Below are 24369 nucleotides of genomic sequence, written 5' to 3'. Positions count from 1 at the left end.
AGAACAATCTGAACCAATCTATTTGCTGTCATTGAGCTTTGACACGAGAAGTACAGTTACACATTTCAAAAGAAAAGGAGTTATTATCTCTATATGTCCCATCTGAAAACTCTTTTTCTCGATTATGTGAAAAATAACGCAACCTTCATATTGCCACCATTTTTGTCATTCTTTGCTAGTATGTATCTAGAAGGTGACATATACACAAATATAAACAAGTGGCCTGAAAAAGAAGTTCTAAAAATAAGTTTAGTATTTATGCAGGAATTCAACAGTGATAGCCTTGACAAATGACTGACTCTTAGATGAAGTTATAAGCAAAATGATGGAGCTAAGAAAAATTTATAATTGAATAATTACATAACACTTGCTGTTTGCTATACCCAGGATCATCTGATAATACATGTGTGTTTTGTGTTTGTGCATGGGAGAGTTTGCAAAGTCCACAAATGATTCTTTGATCAGGGCAAAGGTCATGAGAACTTCCAAATCCAAGGTATTACAGCACCTACGGGTCTGTGTATGGAGTCGGACAACTGCTGGGCCTCAGGGTTCCTAACACCACAAAAATAAAATAGTCTCCCATTATTCTGGTTCTTGTCTTGCAGTGCATTCCCCAGCAACCAGGAGCAACTCGCAAATCATTTCTGACTTCTCCATGTTTCCCACCTGGGACAAAGACACTCTTTGGTGGTGCCATGACAACCACACCAGTGACACAGGCACTTGAGTTCATGAAGGAAAATGAAAATCCTGAAACGAAGCTAGGAGATAAAGGCTCACTATTCCTTGTTTCCCACTGGTAGGAAGTAATTAAAAAATTACTTTGACACAAAGCTTCTGGGGAGTGAATAGCTTGTAATGTGACAAGCAATGCCTAAGGACCTAGGACTTAAATAAAAAATTTGAAAGTTGAATGATGTCATTCAAATACATCCCTACTGGCCCCAAAAGCAGACAGCCTGAAATCAAAAGAAAAAAACTTTTTAATAGTGATAGTCTTCAGAATTCTCAGGAGATGGTCGGGACATATTTTGTGATTTTTTGGGGGGACGGGGGAATAACTTGTGTTTGAAAAAATGGCTGATTTTACTAGTGTTGGTAACTGAATGGCTTTCACTGTTGTATTGATCATGTGGCTAGCAATTAAAAATTCAGAAAGAGTCCAGTAAAAAGTACTTTTGTCTAGAGTTAAGGTACCAAACATTCATGAGCTTTATTTATATGGCCCCAAAGCAGAAATCAGAAAAAGAAACAAAGTAAACTCTCTCACTATGATGAAGTAGACAACTTTGTTGACCAGAAGCATGATGAGTTTATGTCTGTTGTTGGACAATATTTTCTTGTGAGAACCTAGAAGTGGTTATATAACTCCTACCACATCTGCACTGGCCATAATTTATGCTCCTGAGTATAAAACAGGTTTAGATCTTGTTCTCAAAAGTGCTTCTGTTATAAAATTCATTTATTCTCTAAGAGGAACAAATAGTGATCTTTTAACATAAAAACAGTTCTTTCCAAATACCAGCGTTAGCAAGGGGCTGGACCTGACCAAAGCTAGGATCCAGGAATTCAATCTACTCATCTTGTGTGGGAAGAAGAGGACCAGCCACTAGAGCCATCAACCACTGCCTCCCGGGGTGTGCACTAGCACAAAGCTGGAGTCAGAAACGTAGTCGGATTTTAAAACCATGCACTCTGATGTGGGATGTAAATATCTTAAACATTAGGGTGAAATTCTTGGAAGAGTAATTCTATAGAGTAACTCTAAATCATAGGATTGAATCTTATTGATTTTATAATTACCTAAAATAAATATTTAAACAATTCTTACATGTTTCTGCATTTCAAAAACAATACAGTTTCCTAATTAAAAATTGGTGAAAGAACTTTTAGTTCGCTCAATTTTCCACTTGTCATCCTCCATCAAGCCCGTTCTTTAAATTATAACCTGGCAAAGAAGATTATTTTGTCTTCCAGATTTGAATTTGGGGTGATCCCTTGATCACTCACTAACCTTCCAATATTTGCTTCATCGAGTAACCCACTGGTTTGACTTTAATCTCTGTCCAGTGTGGCCTCATTAATCTATCCCATTGCTGTTACTTTACCATGTCTTTGTTATAATTCCAAATACTGCTAACCAATATTTCTATTCTGGGAGCTTTGGCAATTGCTGTGGGGGGACCTAGGCAATTACTGTGGTGACTAGCAAAACGGTTGAATATTTGGGGTTCTCACTAATGAAATCCAATTAATCAAGAATGGGTTTGTTTGTGATTAAAACTCCTTCAAATAACTTGCTGTCAGAGAAATTTAGGAAACCTATGCACAAACACACTTCTATGTTATAGCTTATGTATGTTACTATTCTTATTATGATGTAGGAAAATGATTTCGCATGTCTCCTAAAAACATGTTTGACCCAGAAAAGGAAGTATTTAAGGTACTTTGGCTTCCATTTTTAGTCAATATGTCCTCCTAATTCTTGAAAGGAATCTTAATTCTGCTCAATTTCACATTTTAGAGTTACAGAATGCATTACAAAAACATACTCATGATTTATACTCAAATGTATTTAGTTTATGAAAACCTATCAGTTCTGCAACCAATAATTTAAAACAATTTAAAACTATCAGAAGTCACAAACTAATCTTTTGACTGACTCTCTAGGGAACACAGTTCCATTCCAATTATACATGGTGATAATTCAAGGCTGACAATCAGAATTTTTAACAAGAAAACAAAAATCATTAACTCCATGCTTTCAGAACATTCTAAAAGATCCAAATGCCTCTTATTTAGTTCAATTTCAAGATAATTCATAGTAAACCAAAGAACTATTTTGCTTTGACCTATGACCACTAAAAGCCTTTCCAAAAATATTGCTAGTCTGTGTTCTACTTATAAGGGAAACTTCTGTTCATAATTGAAAAAAATAGACTTTAGTGTCCACATTTTTAAAAACTACTCTTATTAAATAAATTGAGTATGTTCATACTGATGCTACTATAATTGATATTTTGCACAAGTTCCCAAAATACTGTTCCAACTATCTCTAAATCCTATACAATTATTTAAATGTATATACCCTGGTTGTTTTCTACTCCATCATCTAAAACTACAACAGGCATTAAAGATAGCATGTCTGGTAGCTTTATCTTCTCTTTCACTTTCCTGTAAATGTCATAGTAAGGCAAAGGACCTGAGCTGATGTTTATGGAATTAGTCATCTCTAACAGGGCACAGCTTCGTAGTGTGCGGAGATGGCAGACGGAGCAAAAGGGAGAAAACCCATAGTGCCCAATGTGCCTCCAGTTCTCCCATCCATTTCCACAGCATGCAGGGGAGACTTTTCTACATCATCTCCTTGGAAAACAGATCAGATATTAATAGGATAGATCTGAAACTTAGAGAAAAAGCACCACCTGTCCTTTGACATAACCACTCTTCTGATTTAGAATGATGCTTTCAGAGATTGAAAGTGTAAGAGAAAAATAAGAGTAGAAACATTCACAACATGAAGTCAAATTATGCATAACTATTCAACTTTGACAAAACACCTAACACGCAAATGATTTGCTCTTGATATCCATAATTAATAAAATAAAAATAGCCAGCATTAGCAAAACACTTATGGTGGCTGCAGCTACTTTTTTTGCATATTATCTCTAATAATTACAATGATTGTAGAATACATCTTAATTCTCCATTTATAAAGAAATTGAACTTCAAAAAGGTTAACTAACTAACCTAAGATAACAAAATAACTTGATAGCACAGCATGATTATTTAAATCTATCTGTAAAGCTCATTTCATTTCTGTTACAGAAGTCATTCCTTGAATTAGGCAGCACATATTTCACAGTAATTTCTTTTAAACATTTTTTATTTTATTTAAATACCAGAAACAAAGAAAGAAAGAGGGAGGAGATGAGGGAGAGAGAGGGAGAAAGAGACAGAGATGACAGACAGAGCCAGCCATGTTCTGCCTTTTGGTTCATTTCTCATGTGGCTGTAATGCCAGGACTGGATCAAACTAAAGCCAAGGGCCCAGAACTACATCTGAATCTTCCAAATGGTTGGCAGGGGCTCAAGCTGAGCCACGATTTATGACTCCAAGGGTGCATGAAAAGGAAAGTACATCTGTATTAAAAAATGCTGGTACTCAAACTTGTCCTTAACTTACTAAACCACCACAACAATTACCATAGTAACCCATTTACTAACACAGTCATCTCATATCAAATCAGCAATTTCTCAATTTCTGTAGATCTGCCTCTGCAAGAAAAACAACTAAATCTTTGAAAAAAAAATGAGAAACTGCTTATATGTGAGAGCTAAAATTAAAAAAAGAAACCTGAAATATCTGTATCAGTATTGCAGTAAATATAATTGTGTCAAGCCAATGGTTTAAAATGTCATACTAATGATTTTGATGATGCATGATTTGTTTAAAAATTACTGTATTTGAGTGCAATGTTCATGTCTCCATTCAATTATTATTTGTCACTATTTATAGTCTCAATAAAGTAGGATCTCTGAATTTTATGTTACACTTCATATTTAGTGTATTATTAAGCCTTTTTACTCTATGTACGTTTAGAATATATTATCCCAAAACTAAATAAAATAGAAAGAATGAAGGAAGGAAAGTGAAAGGGAGGGGGAGGAAGGGAATAACATAATGTTATTATGTAATTAGAATTGTGTATATAAGATCTAATATCAGATCTACCAACCACATTGAAGCTGTTAAAAACTAGTTAAAATTAACATTTTAAAAATTTAAAAGTTATAGCAAAATAATTCAGTTTTTTGATAATTGATTAATATACATGTGTATATATATATGCAAATATACTTTCCAGGAACGTATGTATCAACAACGTAAAAATATCTTTTTAATATCAATTTATTTTCATTTATATTTATAAAACAACCTTTATGTGTAGGATTTGTCTTTAATAGTTCCAACTTATTGTGAAATTTGACTTATATCTCCTAATAAAAAGCTTTACAAAATATTTTAGTCAAGCATAAATTTAACACATAAGTCTCATTTTAAAATACATTACTAATTCATACATAGATGCTTCTGGAAAGCATACGTATTTACAGACTTTGACATAAGCTAGAGAATGGCTTGAATGTCAATTGTTTAGAGCATTAATCACAAATGATTGTGATAATATGCCCAACAATTAATACTTGCATACACAATGTAAAAGAGCATATTTAAACATTTATGAACATTTGCTACCTCCACATTACCCACCAGCAGATGACCATCACATCTGGAACCTGTTGGAAGCCTGTTCTCATTGAATGCTACAGTTATGTTTAAGGATTAACCCTTGTCAAGGAGCCTACCTCTGTAGCGGAAGTTGGCGGACCTGTCTCCGGGAGCGCGTTCCACAGCTGATCGCTTGTAGACGACATGAATTCTTCCTTTCTCTTCCTCCATCTGCTTACCTCTTTCCAAGGGTTCAATGAAATACTCCTCATTATCACTTTTGATCATTCCAGCCTAGAAGAAGCGTAAGAAGTGTTAATGTGCAAATGTTACCTTCAGATCACAAGCATATCTTTCAAATGGCAAGGATGTAATTTATGGGATGCAATGCTTTTTCTTTCCGTATTCAACTGAAAATTTTAAACGGTTAAGCTGTTTTCCATCAGTAATTCATAAAAGGTACTGATTCACATTTGACAAGAATGGCAAAAATTCCTATAAGGGACAACACAAAATTCCCAAGGAGTAAGAATAAGAAAATCATGCAATGTGTTTATATCACCAGACCGCAGAAGAAACGTCCTTAAATGTTCTACTCAGTACTCTACTCCTAGATGAAGCCTTTCGGGCCACGTAAATTCCAAATGCATTTCTAATTTCCCATAACAAATCAGATGTCAGGGATGGTAGGGTGGTTTTTGCTTTGTTTTAACTCACTGAAACGTTACTCCCACCCCAGCAAAGCATGAGAACAAATCCCATATAGTACTCAGGAACAATATCTTTCAGTTTCTATGAAAAACACACATTCCTAACATGAAGAATGAACTCATATTTGCCCTATCTTAACCTATGATTAGGTCTCTTTCATTCTTCGAGCAGTGTTCCTCACATCTCTCCCAACCTTCAATGTCTTGCATTTCTTTATTGTCTTTCTCTAACCGTTTCTTCCTTGGATTATTTCGAAAACACCAAGATTATATTCAGCAATATGGTTGCAGACAAATGATGTTTTGCCTGCTATGTTCTCTTCCTTATCAAATCCATAATACAGTCAAATAGTAGCTGCATATTTCTACTTTAAAGGTCATGCATTAATAAATGGCATTCTTTTAAATATCAGCACATTTATTTGAGGAAAAAGTTGGAGAAACAATGTGTAAGTCTAGAAACTGCTGTTACACTGAAAATACTTACCAGACTTACTCTTTTACTTGAGACCTTTAATTTAGTTGCTGTTTTCACACCAGTGACTACAATTTGTCAGAGAACATAGGCCAAGAAAGTACTTCTCCTCACTTCTGTTATTATGGTAGCAACTCACATCAAAGTGAAAGGTGGGTATTTAGATGATAGTGCAATGGCTCAGCAAGTTAATCCTCTACCCAAAGGCACCTGAATCCAGTATGGGTGCAAGCACCTGTTCCAGCTACTCCATTTCAGACCCAATTCTCTGCTTACAGCCTGGGAAAGCAGTGGAGCATGGCCCAAGTCCTTGGAACCCTGCACCTACCTGGGAGACCCAGAAGAGTCTGGGTCAGCTCAGCTACGGCTGCTGTGGCCATTTAAGAAGTGAACCAGTGGATACAGGACCTTCTCTCTCTGTCTCTCCTTCTGTTTGTAAATCTGCCTTTGAAATAAAAATAAATATGGCAAATATGTCTCTAACTGGACATATATATATATATATATATATATATATATATATATATATATATATCATCCTTTCCATTCTCAGTTCTACCGCCCCATGTTCTCTGTACCTGCTTCCCCTGTGTGACTCTCACAGGGAATTCTGACAAGCATCTTTACAGGCCACATCTACTGCCCTCTCGATGCTGTGCACAAACAAAACAGCCCTAGAACCTATGACAGCATATACTCCAAGACAACATCACAATGGTTCCTGCACCACATATGGTATTTCCTCTGTGGAATACAGTTCTGCCTTCACTTAAGAGAACACCTAGCTAATGGACAGCAACATAATCTTCCAGATACACATGCTAACCAAGGGGTGTCAAAAATCTCTAAGAAAAAAATTAAAGGTTTCATTGATGCTAAAAAAATTCAAAATCCATTCTCAGTTTTTCACAATGCACATTTTTTCATTAAATTTTGGATGACTGCTCTACCTGGAATATTTGTTTTTCTCATTTGACTAGTTCTTACCTACTCCTATACTGTACATTTTTTACAGGGGTACCTTTAATTCTTCCCTCTTCAGAGTTATCAATGAATCCACACACTCTGCAAAGACAAACTTTCCACATACTTCTCAAATTTCATTTTCATCTCTCCAACATTATGGTCTTACTTTGTTCTATTCCCAGTTAATTTCAATACTCTCTAATTTTGTCTTTCTTAGAGACAGGTTAATAATGTCCATAAAACACCTCTAAACTGCTTACAGAGTAAACGCAAAAATCTTTCAGAAAACAGCAGCATGCCCAGGGTGGTAAGATCCAGTTTCATTCGTGACTTCACACATTAGGAAGAATTCACTGGCTCCATCATAGAGACACCAATCTACTGACAATCACGCACATTTACAAATTGAAGTTCACCAGCACTGGAGCTTCAGTGTCTATTTTCACTCCAGTCTTCTCCCTACCCTAAAGCCACACAGTCATCCTACTCATGAACTTGTGTTCTCCTATCCTATTTTATGCACACTTCCTTAGCCACACACTGTATGATTCATCTGGATGACAAGAACTCCCTGACTTGAGACTTTCCATAGAGCACATGGGTTTTCCCAGATGAGTGCTGGCTCTGGGTGGAAGCAGTGCTACTAAGGTGACTTGCAGCTCTGAGCAATGGGTCACTGGAATGTGGTGCAGAGGGCAGTGAAGATGTGCTAACAGGTGCTTCAGGTCAACATTCGAATCTCAAGAGCCATGATTCCACTTTCCTCACAAGGCCACAGACAAAACAAAATGCACAGAATATTTACGTGTCTGGTAACACAAGAACTGGGTTCAATGACCTCTACCAACTCCACAAAACAGGCAGGAAATAGGGGAGTCTGTCCTTTTTATTCATTAACCAAGGCCAAGTTCCATTAACAAAAAAAAGTGCCTTATACAAAGCACTGTATTCAACAGCACAGAAAAGAAAAAAAAATCTCAGACATATTTGCCCTCCAGTCAACTAAATATAGTCAAATAAATAAAACACAGCCTTAAAGTATGCTTCAGGAGTCCAGGAAGTGATGTGATATAGTCATTAAAAGCCAAATAAAGTCAAGATTTTTTTTTCCTTTATGATCTCACTATGCCTAGCTATGAGTAAGGACTGAGGATTCTCCATTAAAAATCATCTATTTCATCTGAAATCTCCCCAGTTCACAACACAATTAACCTTCTCCTGAGCCCTATCATTGTCTCACACTGACATACAGCAGAGTAGCCAAAACTGCCCAAACTATTATATTACCTTGGATGAGCCATGTAACAAGTTAACCAAGCATGTAAAGATTCAAATTAGTAGAATCTTCTTCTGGTTCACGTGAGGCTTCAGAACAGTTCTAGGCCAACCCAGAGGGGTTTCTGCTCCACGCAGCTTCACGGGGATCCAAGCTAAGCATGCCCTGCCATATCAAAACCAGCTATTACAGCCTGGCACAGTAGCCTAGTGCCTCAAGTCCTGACCTAGAACACGCTGGGATCCTATATGGGCACCGGGTCTAATCCTGGCGGCTCTACTTCCCATCCAGCTCCATGCTTGTGGCCTGGGAAAGCAGTCAAGGAAGGCCCAAAGGCTTGGGTCCCTGCATCCACGTAGGAGACCCAGAAGAGGCTCCTGGCTCTGGGTTGGCTCAGCTCCAGCTGTTGTGACTATTTGGGAAGTGACTCAGCTGATGGGAGATCTTTTTCTGTCTCTCCTCCCCTTTCTGCATATCTGATTTTGCAATAAACATAAATAAATCTTTTTCAAAACAGCCATTAAAGTGACCCACACAGAAACAGATGCACCATGAGCAAGTTCACATTTCTATGAAGTAGCTCTGGTGACTATTGATATTTTACACCTACTTCGCTAGGATGTATAGAGATAAATGGCTCATAACCAACTGTAAAGAGGATCATGAAATGTAATCTGGCCAGGTTCCCAGGGAGAAGACCCAAATGGATTTTGATGAATAGATGAAAATCTCAACTTCGGAAAAGATCATGTCACACTGCTTAAAACACCTCAATTGTTTCTCATTGCACTTGAAGCCACACCCATCACCATTCCTATAAGGCCCGGTTTCAGCTCCACGCTGCTCTCACAGGCGTAATCAAAGGAGATCGCCAGCCAGCCCTTGATATGCCTAAGCTCCCTAGAGCCCTACACCTTTGAATTACCTTTCTACTTAAAAGGTCCTGCTCTCATCACACACTTCGTTGAATGCACTATATTTCATTCTCTAAAGTTCAGCTGAAATATCACCTCGTGATGTGATTTTTCACACTTCTTCCCCTAACAGAAACCAGGTTCCTTCATCTAGGTGAACAATCACAGTCATCCATTCTACTCAGAGCAATGTGTCCATCTGTCATGGCCCTTAACAGAAACATCATGGTTGTGTTTAGGTGAATTTCAAACTTTTGATTTCTTCTTCTCCCCTATGGGACTATCAACCCCTGAGGAAGACAGATGGCTGACAATGTTTATGTTCAACATTCTTTTGGTTAAAAACTACATGATGAGTGATAGAGTGAGGCAATGAATTTTTATAATACACTTGTGAGGGTTTTCCAAACTGGAAGGTCTGCTAAGCTGGTGACAAGACAGAAAGCATGGGTGTGAGGTAGTGCAGGCTACAGTGGCAGTTCCAGGATGAAAGTTCACAGTGACGTGGAATAGGTAAATAGTTAACAGGTCAGAACTGAAAGTAATGGAATCATCACCCTGCTCACTCCACGTATTTCTATCTTCCTATTTGTCAAACAAAATGCCTCCTTTTGGGATGCATCCGCTTCATGTGAGACCTACAAAGGGACACTAAGAAAATGCGGATTTTGAGCTCCAAGTGAAGCGTGTAGAGATGTCCAATAATTCCTGAGTGGCTGCACGGCTGCAGACACCACCTCCAACCTCGTGACAGAGACCAACTGCTGAGATGAGCTCCTGCTTCCACTCTGCAAGGCATGACTGCAGGTGCTGGATGGGCTTTTCTCTCTCTCTCTCTCTCTCCCCCTCTCGCATCCTCCCTCTTACCGCTCTTCCACCCAAATCTCTTCCTTTATGACAATCTTGTGGCCCGATGTCCACTGATGACAGTATTTCTCTATGTGGGGTAATCCATGCTCGTGTGTGCGTGCTTGCTCACGAATGGATATGGGTGCATGTCCACTGTCTCACATTTTAAGTAAGTTTTATCATTTTGTGCACCTTATATGTGTCAGCACTCACAGCTTATCTCCTCATGCATGAAAAGAGCCTGCAGTGAAACTAATATACCCTTTCCCACATGAGTGTGTACACAAGGACAGGGAATTGGCAGCTCAGAGAACAGTCTAGGGACAAGTTTGTGAGAACTTGCACTGCCTTGAGACTACATCTTAGCACAGAGACCCAAGCAAAAACAGAAATAATATTGCACCTGGAACAAAAACCTGCTTTCAGATTTATGAGATAATTAAGCATCCAATTGAAGAAAGACTAGAAACAAGCAAGCAAGCGAGAAGCTAAAATAGTAGTCTATGTGGCAGAAGTGGCAACAGAGAGAGAAAGGAGAAAGAAAAAAAAATGGAATGGTTTGACAGTGATTAAAAAAAAAAAACAGAAATGCTGGCAGCTATTAGAACATAAGCGCTGCTACACAAAACCTTTTAGGATCCCTTCCACATTCAGTTTACTGAGATCACTGATGTTCTCACAACAATCACCCAGAATATTCCCGAATCCTAGCACCTCCATATTTCTGACCATCACATGTCTGGCCTCATCTATTCATCCCTTTCTGGATGGCTCCATTCCAGACACAATGGGTGCAGGGCTAATCCTTGAACACTAGCAGGTGCCCTCTTGAAAGCCTCTGCACCAGCTCTGTACTTAGAATTCTCTCCCTGGGAATATTGCCTTCTTTGAAGTCCTCACTGAAGTGGGACTTCTCAAATAAGCCCAATCTTACCACCCTCATGCTTTCCCCATGCCACAGCCCATGCCTCTGGCTCTGATCCAATGTCTGCATTGTGGTGACGCTGTCCAGAACAGAGTCAGCTTCTAATCCTGCCCGGTTTCACACACCTGGGATCCCCTCTGCTACTTTCCTGGTTGACAACTTCTTTCAGTCTGTTCACAATATATCCCCAAGTATCTAAAACTGTGGCTGGCACAAACTTAGTTGTTTGATGGATGCTGCCTGAATGGAAAATAGAGAAGGAAAGAGAAGGAAAGGTTGGAAGGTGTACTTAAAGGTTTAAAGTTGGTGACACAGAAAGGGTTGAGGAAGCAGAAAATCCAGAAGGGAAAGACAAAAGGCAGAGAGAAGGAGCCGACTGGCAAGTGGTTGCACACATTCGTCTGAGGAAGTGATGGAACTCTCCATATGTACTAGAGAAATGGAAAATGATTTTTCAGGAAAATTGGCCATAACCACAAGTATACCTATATTCAGGATATTGCTTCTCAAGGGAAGAACTGAAAAGAAACAAACAAAAGCCACTCAAAAGAGATTTGAGGGGCCAGTGTTATGGCATAGCACATGATGCCTCAGGCTGACGCCCCAGTATCACATCTGGCACCAGTTCAAGACCAGGCTGCACCCTTCCCATCCAGCTACCTGTGAATGTGTCTGGGAAAGCAGAAGAAGATGGTCCAAATGTTTAGGTTCCTGCACCAATGTGGGAGGCCCAGAAGCAGCTCAGGGCTCCTAGAGCACTGATCCAGAACTGGCCATTGTAGCCATTTTGGGAGGGAACCGTGACAGAACCTCTTTTTCTCTTGCTCTGTCTCTCCTCCTCTCTAACTCTGCCTTTCAAATAGGCAAAAAATTTAATCTTTAAAAAATTGAGGGTAAATCAATAGAGAATCTTGGGAAATTACTACACGTCTGTGATTTCTAAAATCTGAACCCTAGATCATTACCTACAAGAACTGGCTTTCTTTTTTTTCTGGAGACTTTCCTTTTTCTTTTTCAAGAGAAGGGAACATGTAAATTTATAAACTGCCAAAGGAGAAAAATGCACACATTCGCATCAATACAAAATTCTTAAAAACCTATCTGAAATACCAGGCAATGCACTGAAATCACAATATATTGTAAACATTTTGTGTTTGCCCCCAGACATGTAACAATGGGTTAACAATAAAATTTGTCAATGTAATATATAACATCAACATATTGAAGAAAAACACCCCCATTTAAATTTAAGCAAAATGGTACACATTGACTAAGATTACAAAGACTGCTATCACCTTTTTAATAAAAAACATTAATAATAATACTTTGTAAAGCATGACCACACTAAAGCATTCTCGAGCTTCTCGACCCGAAGAGACACTTGGGAGTCTCTAGTATTTCCCTATGGATTTTGGCATTTTTTTTCTGAAACTGTGAAGAACTACATATGTACTGTGATGGGGATTACTCTGTATTTCTAATTGCTTTGGGTAATATGAACATGTCATTGATATTAAGTTTTGTAATCCACTAAATGTCATATTTTTACATTTCTTTCTTCCATGCTTGCAAATATTCTTTTCTATTTTCTGTGATACCATTTTGTATGTATAGGGAATCTCCCCTTCAGCTCTTTTTCTTCTCCCGCCCCTCAACTATTTTCTGTTATATCATTACAATAGTATAATCCTTTGGCAACAGCCCCAAGTCCAACATGCTGCTATTTAAGTGTATCATGTCACTGTAGGTACAAAAAATGGTAGATTATCTAGGTTTATATTGTCAAGGTATATTTAATACTTTCATTGGGCGTCCTCCTTTCATTCAGGAGTATAGATGCTTATGGCAACGTATCTTCACTTCCCGGTTTGCTGGTCTCCGGAGACTTCTAACTACACTTTTCCCCCGTATCTTCTGCTGCAGACACAGATACCCCAGTGGACCACAGTTAGTTTCCCTTCATTCTCTGTATCTGTCTCTTTTCCCTTCAGAAACTGATTACATAACCTGTGGAACACAAACTTTGCTCAATCATGGGCCTTATCATGGTCCCTGCTGTGTCATATAGCCCAGGATTTAAGAATAGTGCCCATTTTGGGGGAGGGCAGGGGAAATGGCAGGGAGGGAGGTGGGAGGAAAGTTGAAGCAGCAGGAAAGGAAATTGAAAGACTGAGGTCTCTACAGGGGAGAGAGTTCCATCAAAGTTAGCTGCAGCGAAAAAGACTGTGAGAAGGAAACTAGACAAACGAGTATTAATTAACTGGGGTGGGAAGGCACTACAGAAAGTTACAGAAAGAGCAGGTTTCAAAATCAAAGCTGAGTATATCTCAAATTCTTTGAGCCAACAGAGGTACATTCTTCTGCACTCTTCCTATTACAACTTATTGAATATTTTCCCTCCACAGCTACCAAAACAAAGTGACTACTTAAAAAGCACCTGTGTATTCAAAGAAGCTTGAGACACGAGTACTTAATAAGAGACAAAAAATCATCAATACTAACAACTAAAGACTAGACTCTTTAATGCATTTAGCAAATACTTCTGGAAGCTCAAAGAACATGCATTAGCATATTCTAATATTAAATAACTCATGTTCATACTCTAAGGTCCCTATAGTCTTATTTCATATAATACATGTATTACACATGATAATATGTGTAATAACATGACCTACAGGAACAATAAAATCCAATGTTTTTAAAATTTAAAATTTCAGGGCCCAGCGGCATGGCCTAGCGGCTAAAGTCCTCACCTTGAACGCACCAGGATCCCATATGGACACTGGTTCTAATCCCGGCAGCTCCACTTCCCATCCAGCTCCCTGTTTGTGGCCTGGGAAAGCAGTCGAGGACGGCCCAAGGACTTGGGACCCTGCACCCATGTGGGAGACCTGGAAGGAAGTTCCTAGTTCCCAGCTTAAGATTGGCGCAGTACCGGCCATTGCAATCACTTGGGGAGTGAATCATTGGACGGAAGATCTTCCTCTCTGTCTCTCCTCCTCTCTGTATATCTGACTTTCTAATAAAAATAAATAAATTTAAAAAAAAATTAAAAGTTCATTTCATGACATTCTATGTACTAGCAGCACTTGTAATGCTGGAAAGTTTAAACCTTTAAATTTTCACTTGAAAGTTTACAGAAATGTCAACCATAGATCTCATAAGCTCCTGAGGAGTTTTCTTTAAGCAGATGTACTTATTTTAATTCACCACTAATGCTACCTATTACATTATATAAGCATATTTTTTATAACTTTCCCTCTATTACACAAAGAACTTTATACCTACTATTCTAATTTAATGCAACAATAACCAAAATACTTTGTTCCTCAAACTATTTCCAAAATTAAATCCCCCTTTCTTACATGTTATGCTTAATAGAACTAAGCAGTAGTAAATATATTTTTAAAGATTTACTTATTTTTATTTGAAAGGTAGACTTTACAGAAAGAGAGAGAGAGAAAAAGATCTCCCATCTGTAAGTTCACTACACAAATGCTCTTAAGCCTGGAGCAGAGCCAGCCTGGAGCCAGGAGCGAGCAGTTATTTCTGGATTGGAACTGCCACATGGGTGCAGGAGCCCAGGCACTTGGGCTTTCCCCAAATGCTTTCCCAGGCCACAGCAGGGAGCTGGATCCAACCTGGAGCAGCCGGGCACCAACCAGCACCCTCCTGAGATGGCAGGCCTGCAGGTAGAAGATTAGCCTTAATGTTGGCTCAGCAACATTAAACATATTTTATTTATTTTCACATAGGTTCTCTGACACCATTTTAGAAGGGATTTTATAGGCCTTTTGGAGAAGATCAACTGTAGAAGGAATATTTATAAAATAAAGACGTATGTTGAAAATTCAGCTGCATGATTCTCTCCCAACTGGTCAACCCTTCCAGCTACATCACTCAACTTAAACACTAGGAATCCAGACTCAAGTTAGAAAGCAGTGTCTAAGGACAGAAACAATAACTACAAGGATCGGATCATACTCCTTATTCCCTAGGAGGGGACTGCACAGTCATAACTGATACTCAACTCTACCAAAGTGCTTGGATGATTTCCTAAACCTCATCAGGGCATAGAAGCAAATGAGAAGTATGGTGTGGAAACAGGGGATTTCAGATGAGATTATGTCTATGAACACACAAACTATGTGTGAAGCCCTACACTTTATCGTAATATCAAACCTTGGTCATCAAATGAAGATCAAATTGTGTATAAGTGGATTTAGGACAAAAGTTAGTCCAAAAGATTTTCTAATCCCACTGAAAACAGAGTTGTCCAGGAAATTCTGTGTCAGAGCGTCTCTGAAGCACCTCCATTGTGTAAGCACTGACTTTGAACTATGACATCTAAGTATTTGCTCACTGCAGTTTGTTTCAAAAGTAGTAAAGAAGGAGGGTAGAGCTAGGTGATTTTTTGGTAGCTCACGAATGTTTTACTGCATCTAAAGTTTTGTGCATTAAGTGCTTACACTCTTATGCTAGCTCATAACAGGAAAATAGTAATACATTTTACCTACCACAAGACACAAAGAAAATACTGTATAATGTGTGAGAGACAAAATAAATACAGATATTATATTGAGGGAAGTCTGCCTTAATGGTACAACTTCACATTAGCTTATTAAGGCTTCATGAGAACGTTCTGAGAAACAACTTTTCATTTTGTTGCTTCTTCATTTATTCCATCAGTGCACCAAGAAAAGACACCTGGTTCCTATTTTATCATCAGAATGGGCAGACGTTATTAAATGAAAAAGACTTTTTAAATATTTCCTGAATTTCATGAGGCCTTTCATCTGTGTTCCTAGAATTGCTATGAGACAGCAGAAAAGACAAAATTGTTACAATATATAGAAAAGATATTGAGAAGCACTGATTTGAAGCTGGATTTGTAAAACAAGCATATATGACTATTTTTAAAACGGAAGTATTTGAGATATATCTGGATAGTTTTTAAGTTTAATAAGCAGCTAAACTATCCCCCAAGTCAACAATTTCCACAAAATTCTATCTTCTAAAGCTAGAGATCATTTTTTAATGCCTGTAAAACTTCCAAAATGTACATTAATGTGGTAGCTTCGCACTGCCAATCATATTTTATAATTTTTTTAACTACTCTTTACCTGGGTATTAGGAGGTAGTGAATAAGGTATCAGCTGAACCCAAAACATAAAGCTAATTCAATACCAAATTTATATTGGAATTTGGCTGGGATTTCATTCAATAGTGATTCTTCTACACACTTCCTGCATTTCAATGGCATCTAACAAATTGAATATACTCAATGTATGGCTGAAGCTCTAAATGGAATAGCTTAAAACAATGCAAAATTAGCATCTCTAAGATCTGTCGAGCAGAAGCCAGCCAGATGCTAAGATGTCAACAGGGTCAAATTCCAGGACTCTTTTCCCACTCTGCTCTTCCACGACTTAGAACCAAACAGGTACCACAGTGATTCCCAAACCACATTTCTCCAAATACAGACTAAGCTGGAAGTTTTAAGAATTTCCCGCGTGGAGTCTGAGAAATTTGACCATTTGCCCTGGATGGGAATCATAAGCCTTTTAGTCTCTGCTCTGAGAACTGGAGACAAATGTTGCAATGTCCACTCTGTCAGGCTGAATGTGTGGAAGACTGCAGTCAACTTCCCTCACTTGTGTCCTGGGACATCATGAAGAACCAAGTTAAGGCACGAGCATGCATCAGCTGGACTGTCGTCACAACACCTCCCTATAATGAGCAGGTGTTAAGACTCGTAATAAAAACTAGACTGTCACTTGAATCAGAGAATACAATTAAAAAAAAAAACAGCAAGAGTAAAAAGGCAAAGATTAATCCAAACAGAGCCTGTGCTCCAAATTCAGAGGGTCAGTCAAATGAGAGGAAAGGCAGAGGTGAGAGCCAGGCAATGAGAAGAGGCATGGGGGCTGTCCTGCTGCCCTTCCCAGCACAGGACAATACCACTGGAGCCCAGGTCCCTTCCAGCTAGATCAGGTTCCTGCCACAGCTGTGCCTCAACAGACACAAAAACCATGTTTGAAAGGAGAAAATCCGAAAACTGTAAAAGTACTGAAAGTAGAACTGTTTTTTTTCTTCTTCTTCATGGAAGGAAAGAGAATGTTGAAAACTAAATTAGGCAACACTTATAAGTACCTTTGTCATATAACATCAGTTTACCAACAAAACATCCTCCCAAAATATGGGCTGCCCCATGGCTCATCCATAGCTGTTGTGATTGAACACTTACAGAGGGAAAGGGTGAGGACATACGGGTAACATACTGGAAGACAAGTGTGAAGGAAATTTAACCCAAAGGCAGATTCCCAGGAAAGGACTTACTGGCCCTAATTTGCAGAAAGTCTTAAGAATATTTCATAAGATGCATTTTATAAGTATTTGACATTTATGGAATTTAAGATAGGTATTTTATCCATCTGATGAAAAAAGTAGTCCTCTGCAAAAACAATAAATCATTTCCCAGGTTTATCTGTGGTGAACTTTCATACTGGATTTCTCAAATTAAGGCACTGTGCTTAGTAATTTCCTAGATTCATGAGATTAAGAACATGCCAGGGTACCTGAAAAATTTTGTTGAAAATGGAATTTAAAAATGTGGATTTTGGCACAAAAATTCTGGAATCCGTGCAGTTTCCTGATAAGTCATTTTTTCATATAATTTTTAAAGACTTCTTATACGCATGTATTCCAAACTTTTAACAAGATAAATGCAGTATCATTTTACAAGTAAATTTCTAACACATAAATTAGATGAATAAAACTGACAGACTGAATCATAAACTGTTAATATGATTTTCACTTAAATGGTCAACACAGAAAATAGACAATTTTTGAATAAATCATCTCTATTTTTTTGTGTGTGTGAGCTTGCTATTAACAAAAGTATTTCCAGGTTTAAAGAGAAATTAAGCCTTCACGTGGTTGACCCAATATTTGGTTTTCTTTTTTTAAATCATAGATTTGCCACTAACAACTAGAACTTTAAAAAAGTCACTTAAATTCCTTGGAGCTTAGTTGAACAATATAAAAAAGCACAAAGTCTTGCTAGAAAATCCCAATGATGTCCTCCCACTGAATTATTCTATTATTTAAAGTCCAACATTAAGCTTCTAGGAAAGAAATGAAATTTGAAAAGTTGCTTTCTCCCAGCAGCCTAAGGTCCATTTATTCTCATAATAAATAACTTGAAATATAACTATAAAATGGATATAATTAACTCCTTTGAAAATAGGTCACAGAACTTGGTGTGCCAAAGAATTTAGATCCCAACCTCTGAGACAGTTCCATGTTCCAATTCTGGAGAGTCTGCTTTGAAAGGATTTGGGAGAGGACCAGACTTCTGTAACTTTAACAAGCACTTCAGATGCTGCAAATAGTAGTTCTCTGGAAATTACAGTTCAAGGCAAAAAAAAAAAATATGCTTTAAAAATAATCTGCCAATCAAAATGAAGTTTTGGATTTTTACTCCATTACTCTAAAATAAATTTAAGGTGACTATTTAAAGGAAGCATGAGTAAATGGAGCCTATGAATTAAACTCCATTTAATAAAATTCATAGGAGTCACTTAATAATGACATAAGAAATATTGTACATATTTGCCAGGATTTTAAGAAGTTACATAAGGATCACTGTGTTAACTGTTAACAGAAAGTAAAAATATTTTTTCATTCAGTAGTAAACACCTTTTAACTGACAGCAGTCACAGGAACGAGAAAGCTTTAGTAGTTCCAATATTTTTTTAAAAATTAAAGAATCCAAAAGAAACTTGTTATCTCAGAAAGTATTCAAAATAACATTATTATAAATACCAAAGAACGTGGTCACTCCAAATTTCCTTGAGTCAAGGATATGAATAGCTAACATAAAGGCTAGGACAGTGTATATTATTCTATAGTTTGATAATATAAAGGTACAGTAATGGGCTAGATAACTGCTTTAGCAATTAGAGGATCTATATCCCACATGGGGATTCTTGGCGTCCAAATCTAGCTGTTTCTGACCGCAGCATCCTGGTAATGTGCAGTATGGGAAGCAGCAGGTATGGCTCAAGTTGTTGGATGCCTGTTACCTGTAAGGAAGACCTGGTTTGGATTCCCAGCTCCCAGCTTTGTCCTGGCCCAAAGGCATTGGAGGAATGACAAACACATGGAGGCTCTGTCTTCACCTCTCTTCAACTCTAATTATAATAACTATTTTTAAAAGAAAGATTCACTTTTCCTAAAGATAGGCTAGATCACAAATAATGATAAATTTACAGTTAGTAATTACGTCACACAGCTGTTTGGCCTGGCACTGAAGACGCCTGTTAGAACACCTGCCTATCACAATGCCTGGTTCGAGTCTCAGCTTCACTCTGGATTCTTGTAATGCATACCATGACAGGCAGCAGGTGATGGCTCAAATGGTTGGGAAAAACCTGGGTCAAGTTCTTGGCTCCTGGTTTCACGCCATCAGTCTAACTGGATATGTACAGAGTGATCCAGTGAACAGGAGCTCTCTGCTTGCCCTGTTTTATTATCAATAAACAAATAACAAGGGTTCTTAAAAACAAGAAGTTTTTTTATGGCAGGTATACTTCAAGGTACAGAAATCCTGCTTGTAAACAGGAGTTGAATCCAGATCAGTTTAACTCCTCCTTCTGATATTTAGGTAAATATGGGAAAACCCATATCATGGCCAGTGTAACATGGAGTAGTGTTTCTCGAACCTGAAATAAACCAACTGGAAATCTTGTCATGATAACTACTGACAACGTTCTCCCATTCCATAAGACTTTCTCAGTGTGACATTCACACTCCCTCGTCAAAGGTTACTTTAACTTCCCTCCCCTTGAAACCAAGCCAGGTTTCATGGCTGCTTACAACAAGGCCACTGTGCTGGAGGTGTCACTGTCTGACTCCCAGGCCTGGAGAAGATGCCTTGCAGCTTCTTAGTCTCCAGTAAGACTCTGTCTCTAGATGCCTCCTTTAACAGCCAAGCGGCTACATGATGAGAAGCCCAAACCATATGAGGAGACTTCAGCAGGCACTCTGGTAATGGCACAAGCCTTAACATCAACTCAACCCAGGCACTGTACATGTGGATAAGAAGCCTCCAGATTGTCGTCATCAGCTATTCAAATTACTCTCAGACTTCCAAGCATTACTGGACATCCATTCTGGAGCAAAGGCAAATCACCTATGCTTACCCCACCCCTGAATTCCCTCAGACAAAATCCATGCACATAATAAAAACAGCTGCTGTTTCAAACTCTCCAAGTTTGAGGCAGTTTGTTTCACAACAATGGAAAGCCAAAGTGATGAAGTGAAAGTAGAGAAAGGAATCAGATGAATGAAGGCAAAAACTTCATTCTACACACTATTTGCAATCGTTTACCAAAAATTATACAACTAAGAGGGGAAGATTTGGGGATGCAGACACGGAAGGTATACAAATCTCTTACAAGAACACAAGGGAAAAATCCAAATGGAACAGAACATGAATCCCAAGATGAAACAATCAGTGATAACAGGAACTCCTAAGGGGATGCCTGCAAAGGAAGATGAAAGCAGGGTGGCTTGAACGGCGCAATGAATCCACTCACAAGGCCAAACATGAATGAATATTTCTTACTCCATACAGGAGGTAATGCTCTGTCAAAGAAACTACAGAACATAGTCAGAACTATACCAGGTATTACCTTAAAATGGAAAGCAATAGTTAGGACAATGAAAAAGCAAACAATGAAAAAATGTACTTTCAGATGGTTAAAAGCATTCTAAAGATGACGGAAAGTAATGAAATAGAGATGGGGGGGGGGCAAGGCAAAGAAATAGAAGAAGAAAGAGTGCCCTTCAATGCTTCATAGAAAATTTTAAATGCAGTTTTCCATGAACTTTCTGGTGATCCCACATACAAGATCTGAACATATTAAATACAAACAAAAACTAGTGCACATAAAGCAAAAACAAGAGTAAACGGTACACATTATTAAAGAAATTACCAATGATTGAGAGCCAAGCCTAAGACAGCTTCCTACACACAATCCACCAAGTATCCCATTAGGAATTTGGGGATCACCCTGCTGCCTCTTAACAGAGGCTGATGATACGTCCTTCATACCTCTTATTTTCCTTTTCATCCCACGCACAAAAGAGAACTGCATTTCCCAGCCGCCTCTGCAACTAGGTTTATCCAGAAATGCAGCAACAGAATGAGTGTGAGAAACACCATGTTACTTCTTACCCTGGGCGACAAAATCCCCCCACAACAACTTCTAGGACATTAGGTGGGAGATGAGAAGAGTTGGATGTGCAGTGCTCTGCTGTCCTCAGGGCTGCTTTTGCACAACTGGAGCTGAGACCCTCCCCCTGCCTTGCTCCTGCAGTGGAGGAGGAATGCCAACACACAGCTCTCAGCAGACACGTGCTGTTGCCCGGGCCCTCACTCCGCAGTGAGTCCTTCAGAAAACTGCTCTCAATTGAAGAATGTCATTTTTCAAAGAATTTCACTATTCCCAGACAGGGATTTGATCATTGTAACATGCTTTCTTTTTTAAAACTAAAATATTAAAATATTTAACTGTGAATCCCCCTGGGCCTATCCTCCTCCTTTACTGTAACTGATGAGTAAGTTTTCTAATAATATTTTGGCTGAGGCCAAATAGATCAAAGTTTTCATACATTTTGGAGTATTTATTTGTGGCATTTTCTTAAAAAAAAAAAAAGATAACAGCAATTCTTAAACTTAAGACTCAGAAAGTAGTTCTATTTTGGAACAGCATCTACCTAACTTGGAAGGCAAAGAACATATATTTCTTGGTTCTCATTCTTTCAGTGAAACCCTACTCTGTTTATAGGGTTGCCAAATGGCTGAATCAGCCCAAACAGTTTACAGTAGTGAAATATGCTGAGTCTTTTTCCTGATGATCTTATGATGGAAAAGCCAGAGCTGACCCTGACCATGAATGTCAGCTCCTGATTGAGAGCCACACCTGATCTGCAAGTCACATTAAGGTACCAAAGCTGCTCTCCAGCTAGAAGCTAGTAGTAAAAATAGCAAGTGTCCATAATCAAGTTGCCAGGATAAATGCTTTTCCTGGTTTCTTTTTGTTTCTCTTTTCTTCTAATATTCTTGTTTTCAGATGCAACATGAATAAGTACCATTTGATGAAAAGTAACAGACACATGTGTCAAAAAATTTATGACCAGCTTCAAATCTTGGCTCTGACATATTAAGTGTAAGGCTCCTTCAATGCTTACATTTGTTGCTCTTAATTGAGCCCAGTAAAGCCCGGTGTATTAAACATATTTACATTAATCCTGCTAAGTCTCTACTCCTGTGTCTTTGTTGAATGAACATGAAATGTCACACAACAGACCACTATTCCATTAAAAAAAAGTATGAGCTATTAGCACAATATCTCTCATTATTATAATCGCAAATAATTTGCTTATGTGTAAGTGAATTTCCAAGAGTTTAAAATTATTTCTTTCAAATTCTCTAATGAACTGCAAGATATGCTTTCTGACCTATACACCAGCTGACAGATATCTTTGTTCTTTCTAAGCTGTGAATGCATACACCGAGGACAAGAGTTGGTATTAAAAATATTTCAAAAGCAAGCATTATTTTTCATCAGACAGCTATATTTTCTTACTTCTATTACCAGCCGGGCCATCAGACCAATTGGTCCAGTGATACAGTTGAAATCCCATGATAATAGTAACTAACCAAAAGCTGGTTCTTTACTAAGAGTAACTATCAAACATGACAAATCAAATCAGCATACATAAATATATACAAATATATCAAATATAATCCTCACATTCTGCTCTTTTGATAGCTACCTGAAGTCACCGTCCCCTACCCCAAGGGAAGTTAATTATGCAGCTGAGTTGTTGAGGTCCACTGATATACCCCCATTCTATATCTATCTGTTCATCAAATTTAAAACCAACTTGTGCTAGTTAATAATTACGACTCAGGGAAGTTAAATAGCCATGATGGTCATATAAAGAGTGGCAGAACTAAGATTTGAACCTGTGCTTTTTAACTCTTAAATTGATACTCTTTCTACACTTATAGAAGAGTAAGGTACCAGACTGGTAAGAAATGCAAGCACTGAACACCATTATAGAGGCTAACACTCCCGATCCCTGGAGTGTTGGTGAGACCTCGAATAAAATGGAATGTCATGCCCACAAGTCTTTTAGGAAAAGTTAAATCTCATCAGAGTTAATCATACATTGGGAACAATGTATGGTTAAGTCACCACTTGCAAAACTGGTATCCAATATTGGAGTGCCAGTTCAATCCCAGTTGCTCTGCTCTGATGCAGCATGTTACACACATTGGAAAAGCAGCAAAAATTGGCACAAGGACTTGTGTCCTTGCTACCCATATAGGAGATCAGGATGGAGTCCCTGATTCCTGGCTTTGGTCTGGCTCAAACCTAGCTACTGCAGCCACATTTAGGTAATGAATCAACAGATGGAAGGTCTCTTCCTATCTGTCCCTCTCTTGTCACTCTGCTCTCAAAATAAACAAGTATATTCTTTAAAATATTTTCATTTTACCAAAAAAATCACAATGCAGATATAGCAAACCAAAATGTATACACAATTTTTTGACAGTAATATTAATTCTGCAATAAAACTATATGTCTATGTATGAATTCCCTGTTAAGTCATTTCAGAGAGTACCTGGTACCAGAAAAGTGATAAATAAATGTTGAATGAGTGGGTCAGAGTTCCTCAAAAATGGGGCATTCTTCAATATGGAAATCATTGAATGCAGAGCTAAAATCTACAAAGTCTTCTACAAAAGTTCACAAGCAAAATACCACTCATCCCTAATGTCAACAGGAAAAGCAAGAATATGGAGAAGAAAATCAGTTTCTTTGATAAGAATCAACATCACAGCATCTGCACCCCTAAAGCCATCTACATGAAAGACTTCTCAATCAGCTGCCTAAAACATTCTCAAAGCAGCAGAACAGATTATCAGACTCTGAAACAT

General features: G+C 38.2%; 1 protein-coding gene across 5 annotated transcripts in view; it reads right to left on the bottom strand.

Moving 5' to 3' along the window:
* The window catches only part of ADAMTS3 (ADAM metallopeptidase with thrombospondin type 1 motif 3), a 228775-nt gene that overhangs the window by 104036 nt on the left and 100370 nt on the right, over positions 1-24369 (bottom strand). For all 5 annotated transcript variants that reach the window (XM_058667226.1, XM_058667222.1, XM_058667223.1 and 2 more), the window contains one exon: positions 5374-5530. In XM_058667226.1, the coding sequence (XP_058523209.1) occupies positions 5374-5530 (157 nt within the window). The remainder of the gene's footprint in view (positions 1-5373; positions 5531-24369) is intronic.

The sequence above is a fragment of the Ochotona princeps genome, chromosome 7 (assembly GCF_030435755.1).
Source record: "Ochotona princeps isolate mOchPri1 chromosome 7, mOchPri1.hap1, whole genome shotgun sequence".
Classification (NCBI taxonomy): Eukaryota; Metazoa; Chordata; class Mammalia; order Lagomorpha; family Ochotonidae; genus Ochotona; species Ochotona princeps.
The sequence above is the reverse complement of the archived record's forward strand: the minus strand, read 5'-3'. Positions and strand labels throughout refer to the sequence as shown.